Genomic DNA, 22,416 nt, shown 5'->3' on the forward strand with positions numbered 1-22,416 from the left:
AAGTCATTATTGTCTAGGTACATGGGCCTTTAGCAATTGTTAACAGCTATAAAAATTGGAATTAGAAATGTTCAGGTATTATGAGCATCAGCTAAACAGGGAAGAGAATTCGGCTACAGCCCATCCTGCAACGCCTCAATGAAATTTAACGAGAAACTTAAATTGAGAGAGCAGCTACATAACTGAGGTAAAGCCCAGAAATCCTTGTGGATTTACCTACATACCTGAGGTAAATCCACAAGGCACCTTGAGTTCAAACTATGAAGTGACTCCAAGCGAAATATAGCAGACATTGGGACTTAAACGAGCTTAGAAATAATCTGCTTAGTGCTGGATGAGTGTTTTCGCTTTAAATGAACACCACCATATTTGAGTCATGAAAAAGTGTTGAGTAAGCATAAGCTTGTAGCATAAAAGGTGTTTGTGATAAGTCACTAGATTGTAAAGTGTTAGTCTCTGCACATTGATTCTCTGATTGTTTGAATGATGAAGTCTCTGCACAGTCTCTAATTGACTGAATGAGCTCTGCAGTGACAATAATGAATTTCATGGGAAGATTTTATTTGTAATAAAAGAAGGTAATATTTTGAGTTGATTTTACCTATTCTGTGAAGATCATAGCATGTTTAACAGCATTCCAAACAGGCATGTCAAATGTTGGATGGATCTTGGGATTTCCTTGAAGTGTGTTTACCATATGTTGTTTTTTATTCAAAGTTATTGTATTGTTCATTATTGTAAAAGCCAATCAACTTTTGCAACATTGAGGATCATACTTTAGCTTTGGAAACAAGACATATGTAGTTATGCTGATCTTCTTTTCCAGAGTCTTTGATCATCACTTAATTTCATTCACTTTTGATGTAGTGAAATTCATGATCATTTTTTTGACAAGCTACATTTGAAATGAATTGTTGCCCCCTTTTTTACCATGCATATTTTTGTGTCTTGTGGGGTCTCATATAGCAATAACAAGAGCAGTGACATGCATAGTTTGCTTGTGTTGTCACAACTTTGTACAATATTTCCAGCTTTATAATATGAGTTATCAGTCACATTGGGCATCACGCATATATTTTTTCCTGCTGGAGGGAAGACACAGGAGGGAACTAGTGACTCATGTTTTTTGCTTCTATCGCTTCACCCCTGGGGAATCAGTTCCTACACCCCTTGAGTACAATGGTCACCAAGGGGTGCTGTCCTGACGCGTCCACTTTCTGTTGAGAAGGTTAGAACAAACACCATGTGTGTCATTTAGTTGCACATATAATACCTCAATGTTAAGTCTGCATTTAGTCTGAAGTCTGTAGCCACTCTTAATCCTAGGTTGTCGTGACTTTAATCTAGCCTGGGTGGATATTTTGCTGTGCTAAAAGCACGGACTGCGTTACGCCCCAGCACGGCGGCCGGGGCGCCTCCCCTGGAAGAAAACGGCACCGGGGAGGGGGGACGGACGGCGAGGGGCCGGGGAAGGAGCGCGGCACCGTAACCCCACAAGCCGCCCGCAACACCGCCGTTATTCTTGTGCCTCTTGGGCGCCGCCGACGCCCTGCGGATGGGGAGCGCATCCCAGACGGGCGGGAGCCAGGAGGGCCACCCGGCCGGCGAAGCAGCAGCCCGGCCAGGCGCGGCGGGCGGCTGAGTGGCGGCCGGACATGACATGGCCAGTCACCGTGCCGTTTTCGAGAAATTTAGTATAAAAGCACGACATTACCGAGATTTGAGCTCACACCCATATATGGCCTTGGCTCAGACAGTATACGAACAGGTGACGGGGATACCTCCCATAGAAGGATGAGACACGAATTTAGTGCTAAATATTAGCGGCCGGCCGCTGTAGGGACGTTTTTGTACGGCTTATATCTCCGCAGCCACTGGACCGTTACACTTGCGTTTTTTGTGTGGGGTAGTGTATGCCCTTCTTAGAAGTATTTTACTATGGACAATGCATGCGGGTAACCCCCACTGCACGTGACACGTGTAAAACAGAGAGGTGTCACTTTTGTTGTAATGACAATAACACGGTACAACTTGATTGTAATGACAATAACTACTACATTATAACAAGGATGTAGGCACCCACCGGGCAATGTGTTTAAATGTGTCACGGTTGGGGTGCAACTGCACGTGCACACGTGCAGGGTGACGCTTCCAGATCTCGAGAACGGCCGGGCCGATTGTGCTCAGATTTGGCACAACGCTAGTATTTTTGTGCAGGGGTCGCTTCCAGATCTTGAAATTGACTTGCCCGATTGAGTTCAAATTTGGTACACCGCTAGAGATCGGCGAATAGGGTCCCATGCAAAAGTCAATTGGACACAGCTTGCACGTGCGCACGTGCTGGGTGACGCTTCCAGATCTCGAAAATGGCCCGGCCGATTGCTCTCAAATTTGGCACACCGCTATAGACCGGCGAATAGGGTGCCGTGCACGTCAGTCCGTAGCACACCGACTCCGGTCTGCACGTGCAAGGCTCATCCTCTCGTTTGGCGGCGGGCGTTTTTGCTGCGTTTACAAAGGTTCTTGCTCAAACAACCTGCGGTCCCGCGATGCGGAGCCCAGCATCGCAGATGCTGGTAGAATTGTGTTTTTCTATTGAAAAACAAATCTGAGTTCCCTGACAATTTGGCAAAAGCTGCCTGAGATCAGTACAACTTGATGCTCTTGAAAACGGCTGGTCCAAAAATTCTGATTTTTTCAGGATTTCTAGTGGGCCAGGTGATCTACGTTCTGGTATGGGTCTCCCCTCCGCGGACCATCTGGTGCACGTGCCACGTGACTTTGAAAATTCCCGTGTTAAGCCAATGGGCAAAATGAAAAAATGCGTTCCACGGCAGATTGCTCGAAAACGATCCAAACGACCCCCCATTTTCTTCCATGCAGATCAACCACCATTCGGTGCACTACCCATGGGTATGTCGCAAAGTGGCCGGAAAAGTCCAGAACCACGTGCCACGTGCCGTTGAAAATGACCCTGCACACCGGAAATTGGGACTTTTGGTCATTTCGGCGCACCCATGATGCATACTGTGGCGTGGGTGACCAAACAATGGGTGTCATCCGGTCGGCAACTGTTTAAGGTGTCGTCCAGTGGGCTAAAGTGGTAGTTTCAAACTTTTGGGATCCACCATTCTGGGGATTTTTTTTTGACAATATACTTACGTTTCTTGGCGCAATGTTCATTCCACCCAGCCGGTCGTCAATGCGTTAGTTGACCCAAATGACGATTGACCTGAAGGAAGTTGGGGGCGAGGAACACGCACGTGCCATCCGTTTTTTAATCGGGCGCTTTCATCTAGGAGATTTTTGCAGATATCTTTTTGATTTGTGAAAATGACTAGCCTAGCGGTATGCCAGTCGTTGATAAATTATTATCTTGCTGCGGCCGGGCGCTTATTTGCGGTGTTTGCGTTTGGCGGCTGGCGGGCGACTTTTAGTCGTTTTCGGTTAGCAGTTAGCGTCGGTACGGTGCGGGCGGTTTTATTTTTTCGGCGTTTCGGCGTTTTTTTCTGTGTGGTTTGCGGCGGTCGGGCGATTTTTTTGCCGTTTGCGTTGGCTTTTCGGGCGTGCGTTTTACACGTTTTGCGGTGTTTACGTTTTGCGGCGGGCGGGCATTTTGTGTTTTTTGCGGTTTTTGTCTTTGGCGGCGGGCCGGCGATGCGGGCGGTTTTCTTTTTTTTTGCGTCGTTTGCGATGTTAAATTTGTTTGCGGTTGGCGGCCGCTTTTTCGTTTTTTTTTTGCGGTGTTTTTTTTTGGCGGCGGGCGAGCGATTTTTAGGCGTTTTCGGTTGGCGGTTAGCGGGCAGGCGATGCGGGCGGTTTTATTGTTTTGCGGCGTTTCTGCGTTTTTTTTTTATTTGCGGTTTGCGGCGGGCGGGCGTTTGTTTATTTTTTGCGACCTTTGCGTTGGCGTTTCGGGCGTGCGTTTTGCGCGTTTTGCGGTGTTTGCGTTTTGCGGCGGGCGGGCTTTTTTCACAATTCAAAGTTCAAACCTTCGGGCCACAGCGCTCCTCGAAAAGCGCTGCCCTCGAGTATACCGTGAGACAAAATTATATTGTTTTAGCGTTTCCATAAACAATATAGGTACTTTTGGCTCAATGTATTTTTTTTTTTTTAAAGAGGGAAGGGTCGCGATAAAACAAATATATAATTCTAAATTATCAGGCGATTTCTAATGCCTTAACTTTTGTACCTTTCAAAATGCAAGCTTATTATCACCGTCTCTAGAAGATCTAAGAATCAAATATTCCGTAGATAACGTAGCCTCGCAACAAAAATTATATGACCGCCCGACGTAACCACGTCGTTGTTGTCATGCTCCAGCTGAGAGGTCACGTGACCATGACGGCACGTGCCCAGATCATCTGGGTTTTTATTTTATTTTTTATTTTATTTATTTATTTTTCAAAACATCCACGGGCATGGGCACCCATTGATGGACGTAGTCCCATATACCTACATATTACACACACACACGCACACATACACACACATACACGGATGGAAAATATCAAGCAGACCTAGGTTCGTTAAAAGTATGAGAAAAAGCTGCAGTTCACATCTCCCCGTTCTATCTAATGTGCACAGGGCTGCCTCGAGCGGACATACGCTGCTACTCGTTTCTTATACTGTAGCTGGCTATGTTGCCACACATCGACGTCACGGTTTGCGTCCAGAAACATATTGCTGAGCATCGGTATGCGATTGAACAGGCTGTTTTTGACGGTGTTCACCCTAGCGTAAGACACGTGAAAAGTGCTCCAGTTGCGAAGCAGCCGAGTGGGAGCAGCCAAAGGGAATTGAGCCAGAAGAAACGGGGAGTCGATGGCGTGGCGGTGAATGTTACGAATGAACATTGCATCGTGCTGCTCGCGCCTTGCTGCCAGCGTGCTCATGCCGAAAAACTGGATCAAGTCGTTGTACTCGAGCGCTGTATCTGTGACACGGCACCGTGCGCAGAGCCAAATGAGGAATTTGTGTTGGATGCGCTCTATCCTCTTCATGTGAGTTTCGGCTGCGCCTCCCCAAATCACGCTGCAAAATTCTAGTATAGAGCGCACGTTTGCACAGAAGGTGCCTATGATTGGTTTTCTCATTGACTTGTCAAATGTATGGCCGCACTTTCCGGTCTGAAACGTTCGAATAAGAAGCCCTAGAGCTCTGTTAGCACGGTGCACCACGGCGTCAACATGTTCAGCGAACGTCAGCTTCTCATCTATGAGCACGCCAAGATCGCGCATGACTCTCACTCGCTCCAGCTCGACTCCGTCTATCGTGTAGGCGCTGGAGACCGGCTGACGCCTCAATGTCAGGGTGAGCACCTTGCATTTAGCCGCATTGAGCGTCAGGCCCCATTTTGCAGACCACCGGCACAAAGAGTCGATCTGGCGCTGTATGAACTGTACATCTGCGTCGCTGTCTACCTTCCCGTACATCTTCACGTCGTCCGCAAACATGAGTGCGTTCGCCTCTACGTACTCCGGTAGGTCATTAATGAAACACGCAAAGAGCAATGGTGAGAGAATCCCGCCTTCGGGTGTTCCCGACGTTACCGGCGCCCACTCCGAGCACTTGCCCTTCACAACCACCCGCTGCCGCCTCCCAGACAGATACGATTCACACCAATCGAAAGCTTTGTCCGAAATATGGAAAGAATGCTTTAGTTTGTGAAGAAGCAGCTTATGATTAACGCTTTGGAAGGCCGCGGAAAAATCGGTGTAAATCACATCCGTCTGAGAGCCAGCAGAGATGCTGCTCCAGGCAGCGTGCAGCATCGTAGCTAAGTTGGTGACGCATGAACGATGAGGCATGAATCCGTGCTGTTTCTCCGAGAGAACGGGTTTCACATGTTTATACAGCGTGTTAAAAACGACGCGCTCCAGAACCTTGCTAAAAAGAGGTAAAAGTGACACGGACCGGTAGTTAAAAGGCAACGCCTTCGAACCCTTTTTGTGGATCGCCACAATGTTGCCGCGCTTCCAAGCTGCTGGGAACACACCTTGTTCCAGCGACAACCGGCACAGCTTGGTTACAGGGACCGTCAGCTCAACGGCACATTCGCTAATAATACGCGCGCTTACATTGTCCGGTCCACACGCTTTGTGCTGATTGATGCTACAAAGGATTCCACGGACAAGTTCCTCCGAGACATAGAATGAGCACAGTGGGTCAAGCGCGTGATCCGGAGCCGACGGCAGCACGGCAACAGCGGGATCAGAGAATTTGCTGGAGAACATGCGGTTCAATACATCAGCTTTCTCGCGGTCATCCACAATCCTACGACCATGATCGACAAGGTGCGACATTCCGTTGCCGTGACCTTGGCCTATGGCGTGACGCCGTAGGGCCGGGGGCCGCGGGAGAAGGGGGAGGGTCGTGAAAGGCTGCTCTCCTGCAGGGTATTTGGCTCGCTTGGAGTCTGAGGTAGCAGGGAGGGACTGGGGAAGCTCCGGTACGAAGCTACTCCCGAGAGGCGGACTGCCGGAGCTCTCGTAAATGTGGTTAGAAGATCCTGAACTTGTCGAATGCTTTCAATAGAATAAAACAAGAGAGAGAGAGAGAGAGAGAGAGAGAGAGAGAGAGAGAGAGAGAGAGAGAGAGAGAGAGAGAGAGGAGAGAGAGAAAAAGAGAGGGAGAGGGAGAGAGAGGGGAGAGAGAGAAAGAGAGGGAGAGGGAGAGAAAGAAACAGACAGACAGACAGACAGACATCGGAGCAGCATTTGTTTAATATGTTTAAAAAATTTCTCTATCAGTAGTGTAATGAAAAAATTATCTATCATAATTATCTATCAGTAGTGTAAAAAAAATTATCTCTTTTCTCATTCGTCTTCCTTCGACAATTCACAAAATCCCTTATTTCACACCCCACTCCCTCCCCCGCCTGTCTGAGGTCACCTATAGCCTTGACCCCGTGACCTTGACGTCACTGCAACACTGCAGCGCTGATGCACCCCATCCAGCTGTTCGTCTGGCCAATATCCATTACCCATGGAACGGCACCCAGTCGCTGTGAGTAGCGCGGCGGTCAGTTGGCCATCCGCTGCACACTGCACACTGCACAGGGAATGATAGGTCTCCCCGCCGCGAAAAGTGAACTTAATTTCCCGATTTCCGGTAACGTCCAGGCTGCGGTATAAGTGTATATGAGTGCATTTATTTTATTCTTATTTGCAATTATTTGATTTAGTCTGCATTTTTATATCTTTTAATTTCCAGTAAGTAGCACAAAATCGTTCCCCATTCTGTTTTGCTGTTGAATGTAAGAAATAAAAGATACCGCATTGTCTTTACTATGCTAAGCAATTATCAAAAGTTACGAACTTGAGCTGCCGGTATCAAAGAAGCAGAGCCCAAAAGTGACAGTTTTATACCGTTTTGTGAATAATTAACGCAGTTCCTAAAATAGCACAGACATAAATTACAATACAAATAGAAAGTAATTTTCCTCAAACAATACGCCATTGGTGAGACTTGGAAGGTTATGTCGGCGTGAACACCTCTGTTTGAACTCAAAGGCGTGACAAACTGGTTACTCTAATAAAACGGGGGCGTTTTCTGCCAACCGAGTTTGGGAGACAGCTCAGTACTCGAGAGAAGACGATTCTCCAACTCACGGCGGCTGAGCTGAGTGTCTCCCTACGTCTTTCGAATGCTCGCTGCTCAGTGGCCACAACTGATTGATCATGACTTATTAGAGAAAGAAACGTCAAAAAAGGCTAACTTGTTTGAAGAATAAAACGACTAAACTCCCAGCATCTCTCGACACCCTTTCCCGTCCTCGTTCCAGATAGTCCAGCCACTACCAGCTCGCTCAGAGGCCCCGTGGCCGCGCCAGGCCGCGCACAGTCCGACCGTTTGGCCGCGGACGGCACAAAAAGTGGCGACAGTGCGCCGTCCGTCTGCCGCGCCGGGTCACTGACCGATCTGCAGCCGGTCACAGACCAGACCGTGACCGATCTGACACCAGCGGCCTGACGGTTAGCTTAGCACTGGTTGGCGAAGATCACCGGCAGTCATCAAAGCCACCGAAGGTCACTAACACTCACCGCAAGTCACCTAAGGTCACTGATGGTCACTGTCAGTCGCAACAAATCACTAACGATCACCAATGCTCACTGACGGACACCAACAATCACCGGCTATCCCCAAAGACCACCGACTGGACACCAACGATCACCAACGCTCACCGACTGTCACAGACGGTCACCGACTGACCACCGACGTCGTCGCGACCCATTTCCGTCGGCTACGAGCGCGGTCTGACCACTACACTGACCAGCCGGTGGGCGTGGCGCTGCCCGACCGACTTTTGATCAGTGGTCTGTCCGTCATAGGTACGACAGATGGCTGGTATCGAGCGGATGACAGGCACATACCGGAGCCTGGCCGACTGACGGGACTGCGAGGACTGGGGAAAAGAGGGGCGACAGGTGGAACAGACAAACGGAGAGGGTGGATAGGAGGGGCAGACTGACCAACGGACGGTGAGACTGGCGGGCCAGACAAACTGATTGACCGTATAGGCAAGAAGACGGATGGACTCTATATGTGACACATTCTGATACCTGAGTGAATGGGTGGCTGACTGGCTGTCCCACGCAGTCAGACCGACTAGATAGGTGGAACAGACTGACCGACTGAAAGACAGACAGAATTGAGAGACAGGCGAGCAGCACTTTCGCAGCGATATGGAGTGACGGTCAGACTGTGTTATAAAAGTCAGACTGGCGTAACAGACGGTTAGACTGGCGTAACAGACGGTCAGACAGTCTGACGGTCACATTCTCCGTCTCTCTCCGACGGTCGCCGGACGAGCGATGACGTCACTACCGAGCGGAACTCTGCGGTCGAAGTCACCGGAAGATGAGGAGAGCATACCGGAAGCCGCTCGGTGCGGTATCTGAATTAGAACGTGCTCCCGTTCGCTACGTGGGTCGATACGACCCGAGGAGTGGAATAAAATGAATCTGATGCTACTTACTTTCACTCATTTCCCGTCATTATTGTCCCCATTTTCTGACATCATGCCTATAACGGTGCAATGTTGCATTTCATCCGGGCAAATGTGGACAAAAATGAATGAAATAATTTCAAGGCAGAAGAAATGAAGAACGTTTAGGTTTAGGCGTTTAGCCTAACCCGCGCCCTGGTGTGGGTCTGAGCCACCTTCGCCCTGGTGGGGGGGGGCCAAAATGACCCCCCCCGTCTAACTCGAAAACGAAGAGGGCTAGGAAGACGCGGAAAAAAGCAAACGAAAGCCCATAACAAGTACGTTCGAAAGTATTTCGGTCATTTTTTCGCTAAGGTCAATATTGAGGTCGCTAGAGGTCATCATAGGTCAAATTTCAGTGTTTTCGGTGTTGCCGGACATATTCCGCTGTAGCTCGGAAACTAGAAGAGCTAGAGAGCCGCGGAAAAAAGCAATCGATAGCTCTTTTCAAGCTCTTTCGCCAAGGTTCGTCAGATTTGACCTCAGCTCAACGGTTTGGCCTACAGAGGTCATGCAAGGTCAACTTGGCAAATTTTGTTGAAAATGTTTTTAACTATAGCATGCATTCACGAGAAAATAGAGAAACGATTCATGCACCATCGTGCTTGGCTCGTCGAGACGCGTCGAATGATATATAGCTTGACCTCGAAAGGTCATTTTGAAAATTTGACCTCAGGTCAAGGTCATGACCTTACCGAAATAGGTCATGCTGCATATCATTCGATCCGCATTGACGATACAAACACGATAAACGTCGAACGGAGTCTCTATCTCTATTCAATAACAAGTAAGTGCAGAAAAACCGCTGGTGACCTCTGGTGACCAGGGAGATGACCTAGCGTGACCTCAGCGAGGTCACAAGCAAATGGTTTCACATGGGCTGTGATTTGCTGACCCAAGACACTTCAATAACGAAATATAGGATCAATCACGCCCGATTTAGCTGAAAAACAACTACTTTTCGATTCTCCCATTGACTTATAATGGGGAGCAGCGATGACCTGACCTGACCTTAGGTCACATTTATAAAAAATCCGAGATAGCCATTTTGTAGAGCTGGGTGACATCTTCAAGTACTGTAAATTTTACATCGATCGGATAAAAGCTGTGCCTTTGAGAGAGCTTTGAACTTTTTTAGAGGTGGTGTCAGTTTTGGTGACCTTGTGACCTGACCTGACCTGACCCGAACCCCCCAAAACAGGACATGATGTAAAAATGTTGAATAAACAGCTATACAAAGTTTCAGGGCGCTAACTCAAGTGGTTTCTGAGTTATCGCTGAAAAACCACAGGGGGGGGGCCAAAATGGCCCCCCCCCCCACCAGGGCGAAGGCTAATGTTCGAGTACCTATCTAGCTGAATACTTCTTTTTCTCGAGCATTTCCAGCATCACCTAACCAGTCACTAAACTTGCTTCCCCTTCTCTCAGCCTTCCTTTGCAATTGCCTGTGGCTTCGCTCAGCTCACTCTCCCCTCCCCTCTGCCGCTATTCATATGCACCTGCCGGATCCCGCTGTATTGGACGTGACTCGGCTCCTTTCACCGTTCATTGCATCGCCTACGCGATCGGAGCATAGGCGGCGGAACGGGGGGGGCACCGGGGCACCGTGCCCCCCCCTTGGATTCTGCAAGGGGGGCACCAATAGCAAGGTGCCCCCCCTTAAATTTGATGTATTAGTACCAGGGGCGGATTCGGGAAAACTCGGGAAATTCGGGAAAGGGGAGGTTCATGAATCGAAGTGGTGCCCCTACCTAGTACCTATGCCCAAAATTAAAACCTCAACGGATTTCGCCCACTTAATTTTGGTGGTGCCCTATTTTCAGTTTTTTTTTTGCTTTATTTTTGGTTAGTCATGTGATGACTGGTGCCCCTGCTAAGCCGCTGGTGCCCCTGGAAAGACTGTGGTACCTACCTACCCTGCCCCCTGACAAGCCTACGGTGGGCCCTGACATGACTTAGGTGCCCATGGGCCCTGACAGGCCCGTGGTGCCCCTGACAGGCCTGTGGTGTCCTTGCTAGGCATGTGGTGTCCCTGGGCCTTGGCAGGTTTGTGGTGCCCCTGTTAGAACGTAGGTGCCCTTGACAGGTTTGTGGTGCCTCTGACAATCCTAAATTGCCAACGACAGGCTTGTGGTGCCCTTGACAGGCCCATGGTGCCCTTGAGAAGCCGGTGGTTCCCCTGCGAAGCCGATAGTGTCCCTGACAGGCCTCTGGTGCCCCTGGCAGGTCTGTGGTGCCCCTGGAAGACCTGTAGTGCTTTTGCTAGGCCGATGGTGCTCCTGACAGGCCTGTGGTGCCACTGACAGGCCCGTGGTGCCCCTGCTAGGCCTTTGGCACCCCTGGCGGGCCTGTGGTGCCCCTGTCGGCTGTCAGGCCTGTGGTGCTCCTGGCAGGCATGTGGTGACCCCAGGCCCTAAGTCATGACACATGTGACCTCCACCCTGGGATTCGCCACTGATTAGTACTGCGATGGCTTCTTGGGAATTATACATGTAGGATAAATGGAATTTATCAAACGACAATAAGGAAGAGACAAACACATAGGTACTTGAGGATCAGCTTAAAGTTAACCACACATACGGGCAGGGGTGTAATTTTCCTAAAATGATTGTGGGTGCCCAGCTGTAGGGGCGCCCGGCGCCAGGCCGTTTTGGGGCGCGATAGATATTCTTTATGTGGGAGCCTAAATTAACACCGAATTTGATAACATTGCTAGCCGAATGGCGCTTCAAGTGACGTGTCTGACTAAGCAAATACACGCTTAAAAGTGGAAACTGACCGGAAGGACGTAAAAAATATGTAGAGAGGCGCCATCCAGTAGGAGGGGCACCAAATGTGGAGGCGCCAGACGGTTACGACTTACGAGGGCGCCGTGAGACGATGAAAAGGGCGCCATTCTCTTAGGAGGGCGCCGAGTGATTGAAAACGCTATGTGGTCTAGGGGCGCTAAGAGGCCAGAAGGGCGCCGCACAGTCAGTAGTGCTACGTTGGTGGGGACGTGGGGGCGCCAGATGGTTACGAGGGCGCCTTGAGATCATGAAAAGGGCGCCATTCTCGTAAAAGGGTGCCGAGTGATTGAAAACGCTATATGTGGTTCAGGGGCGCTGAGAGGCCAGAAGGGCGCCGAATAGTCGAGGGATGCACGGTGAACAGAGACCTAAGGACGCGAGACGGTCAGGAGGGCGCCGTTAGACCATGAGAATGGCGCGGTGCTGTCAAAAGTGCGCCATTCTCCCAGAAGGGCGCCGAGTGATGATTAAAAACGCTATCCATGCTCGGGGTTACATGAGCAGAGTTAATACGCATTACAAACGGACTACAATGGTGAGCGAATAGGAAAATCCGTTCCTGATACGCATTTACTTGCTCATGTAACCCCGGTACATGAACGCGAGACGGTTAGGAGGACGCCGTTAGAGCATGCGAAGGGCACCGTGCTCTCGAAAGGACGCTTGCAGCCTTGTAAAAGACTTGTGGGTGCTTTTTCATCATTGTGGGGGCATAATTCAGGATTGTGGGTGCATATGCCCCCACAAAGAGATATAAAATTAGGTACACCCCTGCATACGGGGGTGAACTGCAATTTTCGTTTAGTAAAAAAAAAAAAAATCATCGTGTCAGGGCTGTGACGAAAAATAAGTGGCCTAAATCCGATGAGAAAACAGGATTTGGGGGTACCCTAGGTTTGGCTCCTTGAGCCATGGTGCCCCCCCTTGTCTCAAATCGTTCCGCCGCCTATGGATCGGAGACGGGCACCCAACATCGTGTTTCAAAAGTTGCTCGCGACTCGCTAGGCATTAGTACCTATTTGGGAATCGTCGATAATTTGTATTCCTACACCAAAAAAACAAAAACAAAAAAACTTGTCTATAGGCATAAAACAACTCAAACAATAAATGCTTGCCAATTATTTAAGTAAAATCACTAATTGGAAAATATTACGTTCGGTTGTTCATACTTCATTTATTTTCATGAACTGTCTTTAGTGCAATCATAATCAAATGCACGAATTTTACCCAAAAAAAAAAAAATGACATGCACTTTATCCTCCCCTCAACCACCCACCCCGCGGGTTCGAATTGAGGTCATAGCTCGGAATGCACCGCGTATGAGCCGTGTATTGATTTTACGGAGACACAAAGGGGCACGCCCACTCTGGAATGCGGGTCAATAGGTCATCCCTTGCCGTGTGAGCTGACACCGCCAACCGTCGCGTGACCCGCCCCGCGACCCCACGGCGGCGAGCGGGCACAGGGATTTCCCTACCTGAGATCATCAGAGCCTCTCTGGCTCCCTCTACAATTAGCAACCCCCGGTGCCCGCAATACTTCCCGTCCCGACTTCGACCCAGCCCCGATGGGAGGGGCTCAGCAGCTCACCTGTGTGTTTGGAGGGCGGTGGTCACGTGCTGGCACCCGGCGTCCGACGGGCACCTCCCCTTCTCTGTGCAGGCGCGGCCGGTGTCGTGACTAACCCCACGGCTTGGTGCTCCGGCGAACCGCACCCCTCTGCCGCTACTGCCATCTAGGGACAGATGGCGCTACCTGTACTATTGCCGGCGTTGATGCGATTTTATTAGAAAAAATCCTTCATAGAGTTGTGGTGCTACCATATCCCAAAGCTACCATATCCTGACATAAATGGCGATGATGAGACAAACATTTGTTTGCGAAACGCGCGTGAGTGTTTTGTTTTGCGGTAAGCTGGGGTGTATTGGTGTATTGGTGTATTAATTTCCTTTTTGCTACTATTTTGCTTTGATAAGCTGCCTTCAAGATTGTTTCGAACGCTTATAGGTATTGTATAAATTTTGTTTCAGTTGAATTACGATCTTACGAGCCTGTCCCGTAGCTCAGTTGGTAGAGCATTGGACTCCCGGTGGTGAGAGCCCGGGTTCGAGACGCTCCGGCGCTCGATATTTGAGAGTTGAGACTCCTGACGGGGATGGTCTGCGGTTGGTGGGAGCAGCCGCAGTCAGTTGAAGTCAGTTGAGTGGGACAGGCCGTGTCTTTGAAGGGCACGTTAAACTTTGGCATCCAAATTCTCCCGTTACCCGGAATTGCGCGATCGGACGGTAGGGGTCGGGGTCTACGCAACAAGCTCTGCTTAGCGTGGGCTCCGGCTCTGTCAATCCGTCCATTCAAACATTCGAACTAAATTTATAAAAAAAAATCTTACCCCTGAGAAGTTTTAACTTTTAAGTTGCATTGATTTATTACCTTTTTTGTTGTAGGACAAGGAAGATTTAAATAAATTGTGAAGGTAGACTGATATTGTTTGCTTATTTGATATCTTAATTGCCTACTTTTGATGAGATGCTGATGTCAGATTGCCAATCAGCATCTTTAAGACAGGTCAAGATGGCACTAGAAATCAAACTCAAACTCAAACTAGGTTTTCCTGGCCGGCTGACACCCAGACCAATATTTTATTTTGATTTAATGTGGGCGTCCTACTTCTGAGGCTGCCATATAATGTTTTATTGTTAAACACAGTTATGAAAATTTATTTTAAAGTTTAAATTTGATTATATTAATTATTTTCTTGTTCCCAGCCTAAAGTTTTTTCATGTAATTGTGTTGCAACAAATATGAACTCATTCCAATACCTAAACCAAGCTATCTTTTTGTTCATAATTGTAACATGTTTTGTGCGTACTTATAGTGATATAACAAGCATGTGCCTGATTTTTAACATATTGACCACATTGAATTGAAATAATGTTTATTTTGATGTGGCTGGAGGAAGAAATTGACAACTAAATATGCTTATCACTAATTATGTAGTCTTCTAAGTTCTACAAGTTGTGATTCTTCACAGTGATGACAATTGACAAGTAATGGAATTCACCTCCCACCTCTCACCTATATTGCCACCCTCACCAGGCCCCTGGGAAATAAGCAATAAATATTTCTCTAGCTTATTCGTTCAAATCCAACAATGGCATCTACTGACCCTCAATTGCCTGGAGACATTGTTGAGATTCGGACTGTTGCGATGACACCTGACAACAGAGCAAGTGATGGAACAGAAACCAGCACCAGTCCAGGATCAGCAAGATCCACCTCTTCATCTGGGATTGGCAGCAGTTCACCATCTTCTCCAGCAACTGCACCATCACCAGGTGTCTCTTCTGCACCGTCACCAGGTGTCCCATCAGCCTCACCACTGGTCCTGGTTGGTGCCCTGAGAGCTGAGCTGGAACCTCTGGGTTTCGAGTGCCATCCACTCCTCATTGGCTGGTACAATGAGCAGGTCAGCCCGGGCTTCCACCTCCCCCATCCGCACGACACTCTCGCCGTGGTCGTCATCAGCACCCCGGACATGTTCGAGCGCTGCTTCATACCGCACGTGCGCCGCGTCGGGCAGGAGCCCGCGTCGCGCCGCGATCCGCTCGACACGTGCATGCGCCACGTGATCGGTCAGGCGGCGAGGCACGTCCACGAGTCAGCACGTGTGCTCCACGACTTTGAGCTGGGCCCGACGCGCCGGCCGCGCGTGCTGGTGCAGACCGCTGGCCATGTGAGCGGCGCAGTGCGCCTGTACCGCCGCGGGGAGCTCAAGGAGGACCCGTGGCCCAAGAAGGGCGCCATGATGGGCGTCTGCCTGCACCCCAAGTTCGGAGGCTGGTTCGCGCTGCGTGCTGTCGTCGTACTGGAGGGAGTGGAGGCCCCCGACCTGGAGCAGCCACAGCCACCGTGAGTAGGATGATGTGGAAATTTTAAAATAGTTTTTCTTTTTGGAATTCTTTGGTGTACCCTTGTGAGGTGATCAAAGTTTGCACGTGACTGCTTCCGAGTTTCTGTTGCTGGCCATGCCTTTTTATTCTATTATCGTTTTAGATGCGACACTCAGTTGTTTCGATCTTTTTCATACTTTTGCTGATATAGCAACGAGTAAATAACAAGTGAAATGTATGTAAATTTCTAGATCCACCATTTGTTGCATTTTTATTCTTTTCTTTTTTTAGTCTCCCCTCCTTTTCTTTGTCGTCCCTTAAGAAAAGGTGCTCATTCGCTTGCATCCTCCGTCCCGTCATGCATAATTTTTAACGTCTCCCCGTGTGTTTTCCACAGGGAAATCCTGACCACGGACCAGCAGAAGCGCGAGGTCCTTGAGCAGTTCAACTGGCACTGGCGGGACGGGCGGTACCGAGAGTTTGGCTCTCCACAGCAGCGCTACTCGACTCTACAGAGGGAGTACTTCCTCACCCCGCCGGGAGAGAGGGGACCCATCGTGGAGAGAATCGCTCGGGGAGAACTGCCCTGTGGGAGTGGGGAGACGGTACCCGGGGATGGGAAGACCTCGGACGTAGGTGGGAAAGCGTAGGCTGGTGCTATTTAGAACACATTACAGGGTGCGTCATAAGTTCTGGTACACTTTTTCTTTTATCAATAAAAAGAGTTACAACAGGTTTACAGAGTTGAGTATTTCAGTAGAGGATCTCTATGAAGTTAACCCTCGCCCTGGCAGGGCATTTTTCATAACACGGCCTGGCAGGGGGGGGGTCGATGCGACCCCCCCCCCCTCGCGATTGGCTCCTATGGCACCTAGAAACACCAAATTTGGTAGGTAGGTGGGCCCCCTGGAGTTCTCGCCCCTGTGCAAATTTGGTTGCTCTAGGTCGATATTTAGGTGGGTTTTGGGGGGTATAAATGTAAAAATTTCGCTAAAAACAGGTCAAAAGTTTTTCGCTTATAACTTTTGATCTAATTGAGATAAAGCAAAAAGAGAAGCACCAGTGAACTCAGCACGTCAAGGCGCGTCGAATTATATACTTTTTAGCTGGCTTAAGTGTACTTAAAGTTTTTCTTAAATTTTAAGTAAACTTTAATTAATTGATTAAGTTTAAGTTAACCAAATTGCATCATATCGCATATCATTCGATTCGGCTGATCACCAGGAACACAATGGTACCATTTTTTAAGCTTTAGCGTCATTATGTGCCAAGTTATTAGCAAAAACGTCATTTGACCTCAGTTGACCTCATTTGACCTGACCCATGGATAAGTACACCAAACAAAGAAGCACCAAGTGACCTGCTGTTAAGTACTGTGGTTTGAAAGCACAAAAGTGATAGAACGAAGCGGATATCTCCAGTATTTTCCGAATTTAGTATTTTCCCATAGGCTTAACATTATGACGTATTGACCTCCAACTGACCTCAGGTCAGTGACATCCAAAAAACCGGAATATATGTTATACAACTTGGTGAACTTAGCACATCCTGAAAGTTTGAAGGAAATCGGTCCAAAACTGTGAGTTGGACAGGTGCATAAAGAAAGTTGAAATTTGACCATGACCTTGTACCGGTTTTTCTGACCTGGTGACCTGACCCAAGGTCACCCGGACCTGAAATTTTCAGGTCATGTGTAAAAAGGTTGCCCCATAGGCTGTGCCAAATTTGGCGGCGCTGCGCGCCGCCGTTTTTACGCTATCTTCGAAAAACCTTAGGGGGGGGGGTCGCATCGACCCCCCCCCCCCTGCCAGGGCGAGGGTTAAGTCAAAACACGTGTAATATCATGAAAAAATATTAACTAGCTGAGCCTTAATGAAACAAATGGTAACTGACCGCCCGACAGCTAAGTGCACACCATGGCGCCTTTCTCCCCATCAAAGGAAGTTCGCGGGGCCATCGTCTGCATGAAGATGGCGGATATCTCGGTAGCAAAGATATGTCGCACGCTTCGCTGCACGCGGAATCTTGTATATCGGACGTGGGCCCGGTACCAGGAGACCCAGAGTACCGGAGACCGATTCTGTTCCGGCCGCCCCCGGTTCGCCCGCACGCCTCAGCTGAAAGCCGCGGTTCGCAGCCGGATTGTCCGCAACCCCGAGTGTCCCATGCGCCAAATGACCCGGGACCTTAATGTGTCCGAGCGTTCCATACGGCAGACTCATTTCTAAGGATATGCGCGTGAAAAGCCTCCGCAAGAAGCACGTTCACTCCCTCAACGCTGCACAGCGCCACACACGGAAAGAAAACGCTCTCAAGCTCCTCCGGACCGGGGGCGGCCGGAACGGAATCGGTCTCCGGTACTCTGGGTCTCCTGGTACATACCGGGTCCACGTCCGATACACAAGATTCCGCGTGCAGCGAAGCGCGCGACATATCTTTGCTACCGAGATATCCGCCATCTTCATGCAGACGATGGCCCCGCGAGCTTCCTTTGTTGGGGAGAAAGGCGCCATGGTGTGCACTTAGCTGTCGGGCGGTCAGTTACCATTTGTTTCATTAAGGCTCAGCTAGTTAATATTTTTTCATGATATTACACGTGTTTTGACTTAACTTCATAGAGATCCTCTACTGAAATACTCAACTCTGTAAACCTGTTGTAACTCTTTTTATTAATAAAAGAAAAAGTGTACCAGAACTTATGACGCACCCTGTAGTGATGATGATGAATATAGTGTTGATGAATGTTATTGTTGAAAGATCGTGCAATGAACTATTTTGATAATTCTGAGAGGTGCTTGCTAATCGTGCATGTTCAGTAATATGTGGAGATGTTTTGCTCTAGGCTTCCTGCCTGAAAAAAGGTTATTTGATGTTCACGATTATCGTTGATCAATTATTATACGCCCTAGAGGCCAGGCGTATGATCGAAACGGGTGTCGAGTGCCAGTGGTGAACATAGGTGTGACGTAAAAACGTCAATTTTGAAGTAACATTTGTGGAGACACGGTTTGTCCATGTGCAATTTTATATAGTCGTTTGTTCGAAGTGTTTTTGTTGCCAATCCACCTTTGCATGTCCCGTTGGTTTACCATTTAACGGGTACCAGCGGGTATCACTGGTTGCAGGTTCCGGCGCTGTGTTGTGCTGTCATGGGTGTCTGATTGGTTTTGAATGCTTTGTTGTGAAGTGGTTTGATATTAGGGAACGTGTGCAATGACTTCTTGTTGATTTTTTAGTATTTGCTTATATTGTAGGTACTGTACATTGGAAACGATCCCTGACCACTAAATTTTGCCACCAGAATGGATGGACTTTACTGTGTCCTGGAAGGAGCTTATGTCGGCACTTTGTCGTTCTTTATGTTAGTTGAAAAATTGTGACCTAGGTTTGCGGACAAATTAAGATGTTGCGGCTAGTGTAGCGTGTGACAATAATGCTAGAACACGGACGTATAAATAAACTGGACTGACGATCCCAATGGACCTCCTATGGAAGATAGTGAAGCCGACAAGGCGCCATTTTACGTTGCCAAAAACCCGTGCTCTGAAAGGTCATCGAGCCAATACAATTGGAATTGCGTCTAAACGGATGATCGGATCGAGATGCTGGTGGTACCGTTCGACGGGTAATGCTATGAGGCAGGTGATGATGCATGTCACAGGTCATTCGGTGTCACGTGGCGCGTGCCACGTGCCGACAAAGTCAGGAAGGGCAAAAACCTTTAAGCGACGCTCCAAATTAAACGGTGGGCGGCACAGGTGCCAAATTCACAGGTCACATGTCCCGGTGTTTGACCATTAACATATAGTATGTTCGGCAGCAGGGGGTGCGGAATGCACGCGCCAGGGGCGAAAAACATGTTTTGAGGAGGCATTCTCCGATTCCGGAAAACCTTGACCTAGGCACACCAAATTTGGCACACTGACACGACTGGACGAGCGCTTTAAGGCGCTGTGCAAATAGATGTGCTGGGGTACACGGTGCACGTGCTGTGCACGTGCAAACCTTTTGATGTTGCACTCTGTGTCACATATACGGGCAGAGCGGGTAGCGCTAGCAAGCTCAAAGTGCCAAATTTACACAGGCCACCCAGAATGTATTCCCGCATAGTTATTGAGCATATCCATCTCCTGGAAGACCCCGAAGGTGCGCTCTGCACGTGCAAAAATTATCCACGCCGGGCGGTGGGGGTGCTTGGACACCCCATGTAGGTTTATGTAAATATCTCGAAAACGGCGTTGTGGAGCGCCGCCGTTTTTAGCACACCCTTTCATGCATCTTTTTCACACATGCTGCATAACTTTCAGACCCAGGTCACTCAAGGCTAGGTCACCAGGTTACGTCCAAGTGGCCTTACCTTAGGAAAAGTTATAATGCCCGTCATAGCTACAAAGACTGAACAATCGGTCTAAAACGTTGGCAGCGATCACTAAGAGCACCATATATACGTAATGTACCTCTACCTCGGTATTTCACTGTCACTGAACTAGGGTTCTGTTGATTTTGCGACCTTTCTATTATAGGTAAGTCAATGGGAGACAATTGAACTGCGCTTCTGTTGCACGAAACTCATATTAACATACTAAACAATGCACTCAAATAACGGGACACGGGTAGCAGGGAAACGTGACATATTTAATCGGGAAATTGCACCTGTGACCTCTACTTATGTCCTGGGGTTATTTCAGGTCATGACAGCCCTCCACAACATTTTGATAGTGACCTTTGGTAGAGACATGCAAGAGCGCTGAAAACACTATTGATATGTTTAGTTCAACTTCGTAAATTGAGGTTGTTGTGAGTTCTACGGGTCATTTATCAGGAATGTCATGTTTGTTTTGATCACAGCTGATGTTTTCATGCATTAAGGCCAGGTCGGGTCAGGTCAGGTCAGGTGTAGGTGTCCTGTCGCTTATTCATAGTAGGTGTCAGCTGTCAACCACCACTGATGGCGTCCTAACATGTTACGAAGGCAATGAAACTATAACTTCTTAAATGTTAAACTGAATGTTAAATTCGAAATCAGCCCCAAAAACTGTCCTAGAAACATGTAAAACTCGAAAAGGTGAACCAAGGTCATTAAAGGTCAGTGACCTTGACCTAATTTTCACGTGACCTTGACAACCACCATATTGCATGTGACCAGCATCATATCACATGTTTGAACGCTTGAAACCACGAAAAGACAGCAAACGCGCGGCTAGTGCGCACCGACGTACGCCGAATCGCGATCCCGGCCAAACATGGTCTCGCAATAATATCTTAATATCAGATGCTCATTTACCGCTACTCAGTCAAATTAGAGTGACCATTTCTTGGCCGCGGTCACCGGTCCAGGCCACCACATAATCGTACCTATTACATCGTGCTTGCTCAATGCTCAGTTCGTATTGTAAAAGCACTGCGGCACAGCATAGATGCAGGCGCTCTGCTACTGCCATCTATGGGTGAAAGATGAAGACAATGGTTATTGCGGTACAGTATCACTACAGGCGCCGATAATGCTTTATAATTGTACTTTTTGTGTTAAGACTGCAAGAGCTTTTGCCTTTTGCGCTACCTAATTTTTTTGTCATTTTTTCATTTTTATGTTGGTAAATGAAGCGCAGTTCAATTATCTCCCATTGACTTACCTATAATAGAAAGGTCGCAGAATCAACAGAACCCTAGGTCAGTGACAGTGAACTACCGAGGTAGAGGTACCTACTTTACGTATATATGGTGCTCTTAGTAATCGCTGCCAACGTTTTAGACCGATTGTTCAGTCTTTGTAGCTATGACGGGCATTATAACTTTTCCTAAGGTAAGGCCACTTGGACGTAACCTGGTGACCTAGCCTTGAGTGACCTGGGTCTGAAAGTTATGCAGCATGTGTGAAAAAGATGCATGAAAGGGTGTGCTAAAAACGGCGGCGCTCCACAACGCCGTTTTCGAGATATTTACATAAACCTACATGGGGTGTCCAAGCATCCCCACCGCCCGGCGTGGATAATTTTGCACGTGCAGAGCGCACCTTCGGGGTCCACCAGGAGATGGATATGCTCAATAACTATGCGGGAATACATTCTGGGTGACCTGTGTAAATTTGGCACTTTGAGCTTGCTAGCGCTACCCGCTCTGCCCGTATATGTGACACAGAGTGCAACATCTAAAGGTTTGCACGTGCACAGCACGTGCACCGTGTACCCCAGCACATCTATTTGCACAGCGCCTTAAAGCGCTCGTCCAGTCGTGTCAGTGTGCCAAATTTGGTGTGCCTAGGTCAAGGTTTTCCGGAATCGGAGGATGCCTCCTCAAAACATGTTTTTCGCCCCTGGCGCGTGCATTCCGCACCCCCTGCTGCCGAGCATACCATATGTTGATGGTCAAACATCGGGACATGTGACCTGTGAATTTGGCACCTGTGCCGCCCACCGTTTAATTTGGAGCGTCGCTTAAAGGTTTTTGCCCTTCCTGACTTTGTCGGCACGTGGCACGCGCCACGTGACACCGAATGACCTGTGACATGCATCATCACCTGCCTCAAAGCATTACCCGTCGAACGGTACCACCAGCATCTCGATCCGATCATCCGTTTAGACGCAATTCGAATTGTATTGGCTCGATGACCTTTCAGAGCACGGGTTTTTGGCAACGTAAAATGGCGCCGTGTCGGCTTCACCTGAATGGAGGTGGTTGTGGGTCCAGTTTATTTATACGTCCGTGTGCTAGAATCGTCTGTGATCCATTGTTCTAGCCATCGGCGCTG

At 48.6% G+C, this 22,416-nt stretch overlaps 2 protein-coding genes across 3 annotated transcripts in view; one reads left to right on the forward strand and one right to left on the reverse strand.

Moving 5' to 3' along the window:
* The window catches only part of LOC122368369 (coactosin-like protein), a 37,740-nt gene extending 24,211 nt beyond the window's left edge, over positions 1-13,529 (reverse strand). The window contains exon 1 of one of the 2 annotated variants that reach the window (XM_043342246.1): positions 13,369-13,529. The gene's annotated coding sequence lies outside the window, so the exon portion shown is untranslated. Of the gene's footprint in view, positions 1-8,045; positions 8,265-13,368 lie in introns of those variants that run through there. The other variant, XM_043342247.1, reaches the window with a different exon arrangement.
* Positions 13,530-13,675: 146 nt separating this feature from the next.
* LOC122368370 (cyanocobalamin reductase / alkylcobalamin dealkylase-like) lies at positions 13,676-16,318 on the forward strand. Its single transcript, XM_043342248.1, has 3 exons — positions 13,676-13,687; positions 14,654-15,687; positions 16,066-16,318. The coding sequence occupies exons 2-3, from the start codon at positions 14,930-14,932 to the stop codon at positions 16,316-16,318; spliced, it is 1,011 nt and encodes a 336-aa protein (XP_043198183.1). The 5' UTR covers positions 13,676-13,687; positions 14,654-14,929.
* Positions 16,319-22,416: the final 6,098 nt, after the last annotated feature.

The sequence above is a fragment of the Amphibalanus amphitrite genome, unplaced genomic scaffold (genome assembly GCF_019059575.1).
Source record: "Amphibalanus amphitrite isolate SeventyFive unplaced genomic scaffold, NRLGWU_Aamphi_draft 000942F_arrow, whole genome shotgun sequence".
Lineage (NCBI taxonomy): Eukaryota > Metazoa > Arthropoda > Thecostraca > Balanomorpha > Balanidae > Amphibalanus > Amphibalanus amphitrite.

Coding starts and splice junctions, on each gene's coding strand:
- LOC122368370 (XM_043342248.1), top strand. CDS start 14,930: ATGGCATCTACTGACCCTCAATTGCCTGGAGACATTGTTGAGATTCGG. Junction 15,688..16,065: donor CTGGAGCAGCCACAGCCACC/GTGAGTAGGATG, acceptor TGTTTTCCACAG/GGAAATCCTGACCACGGACC.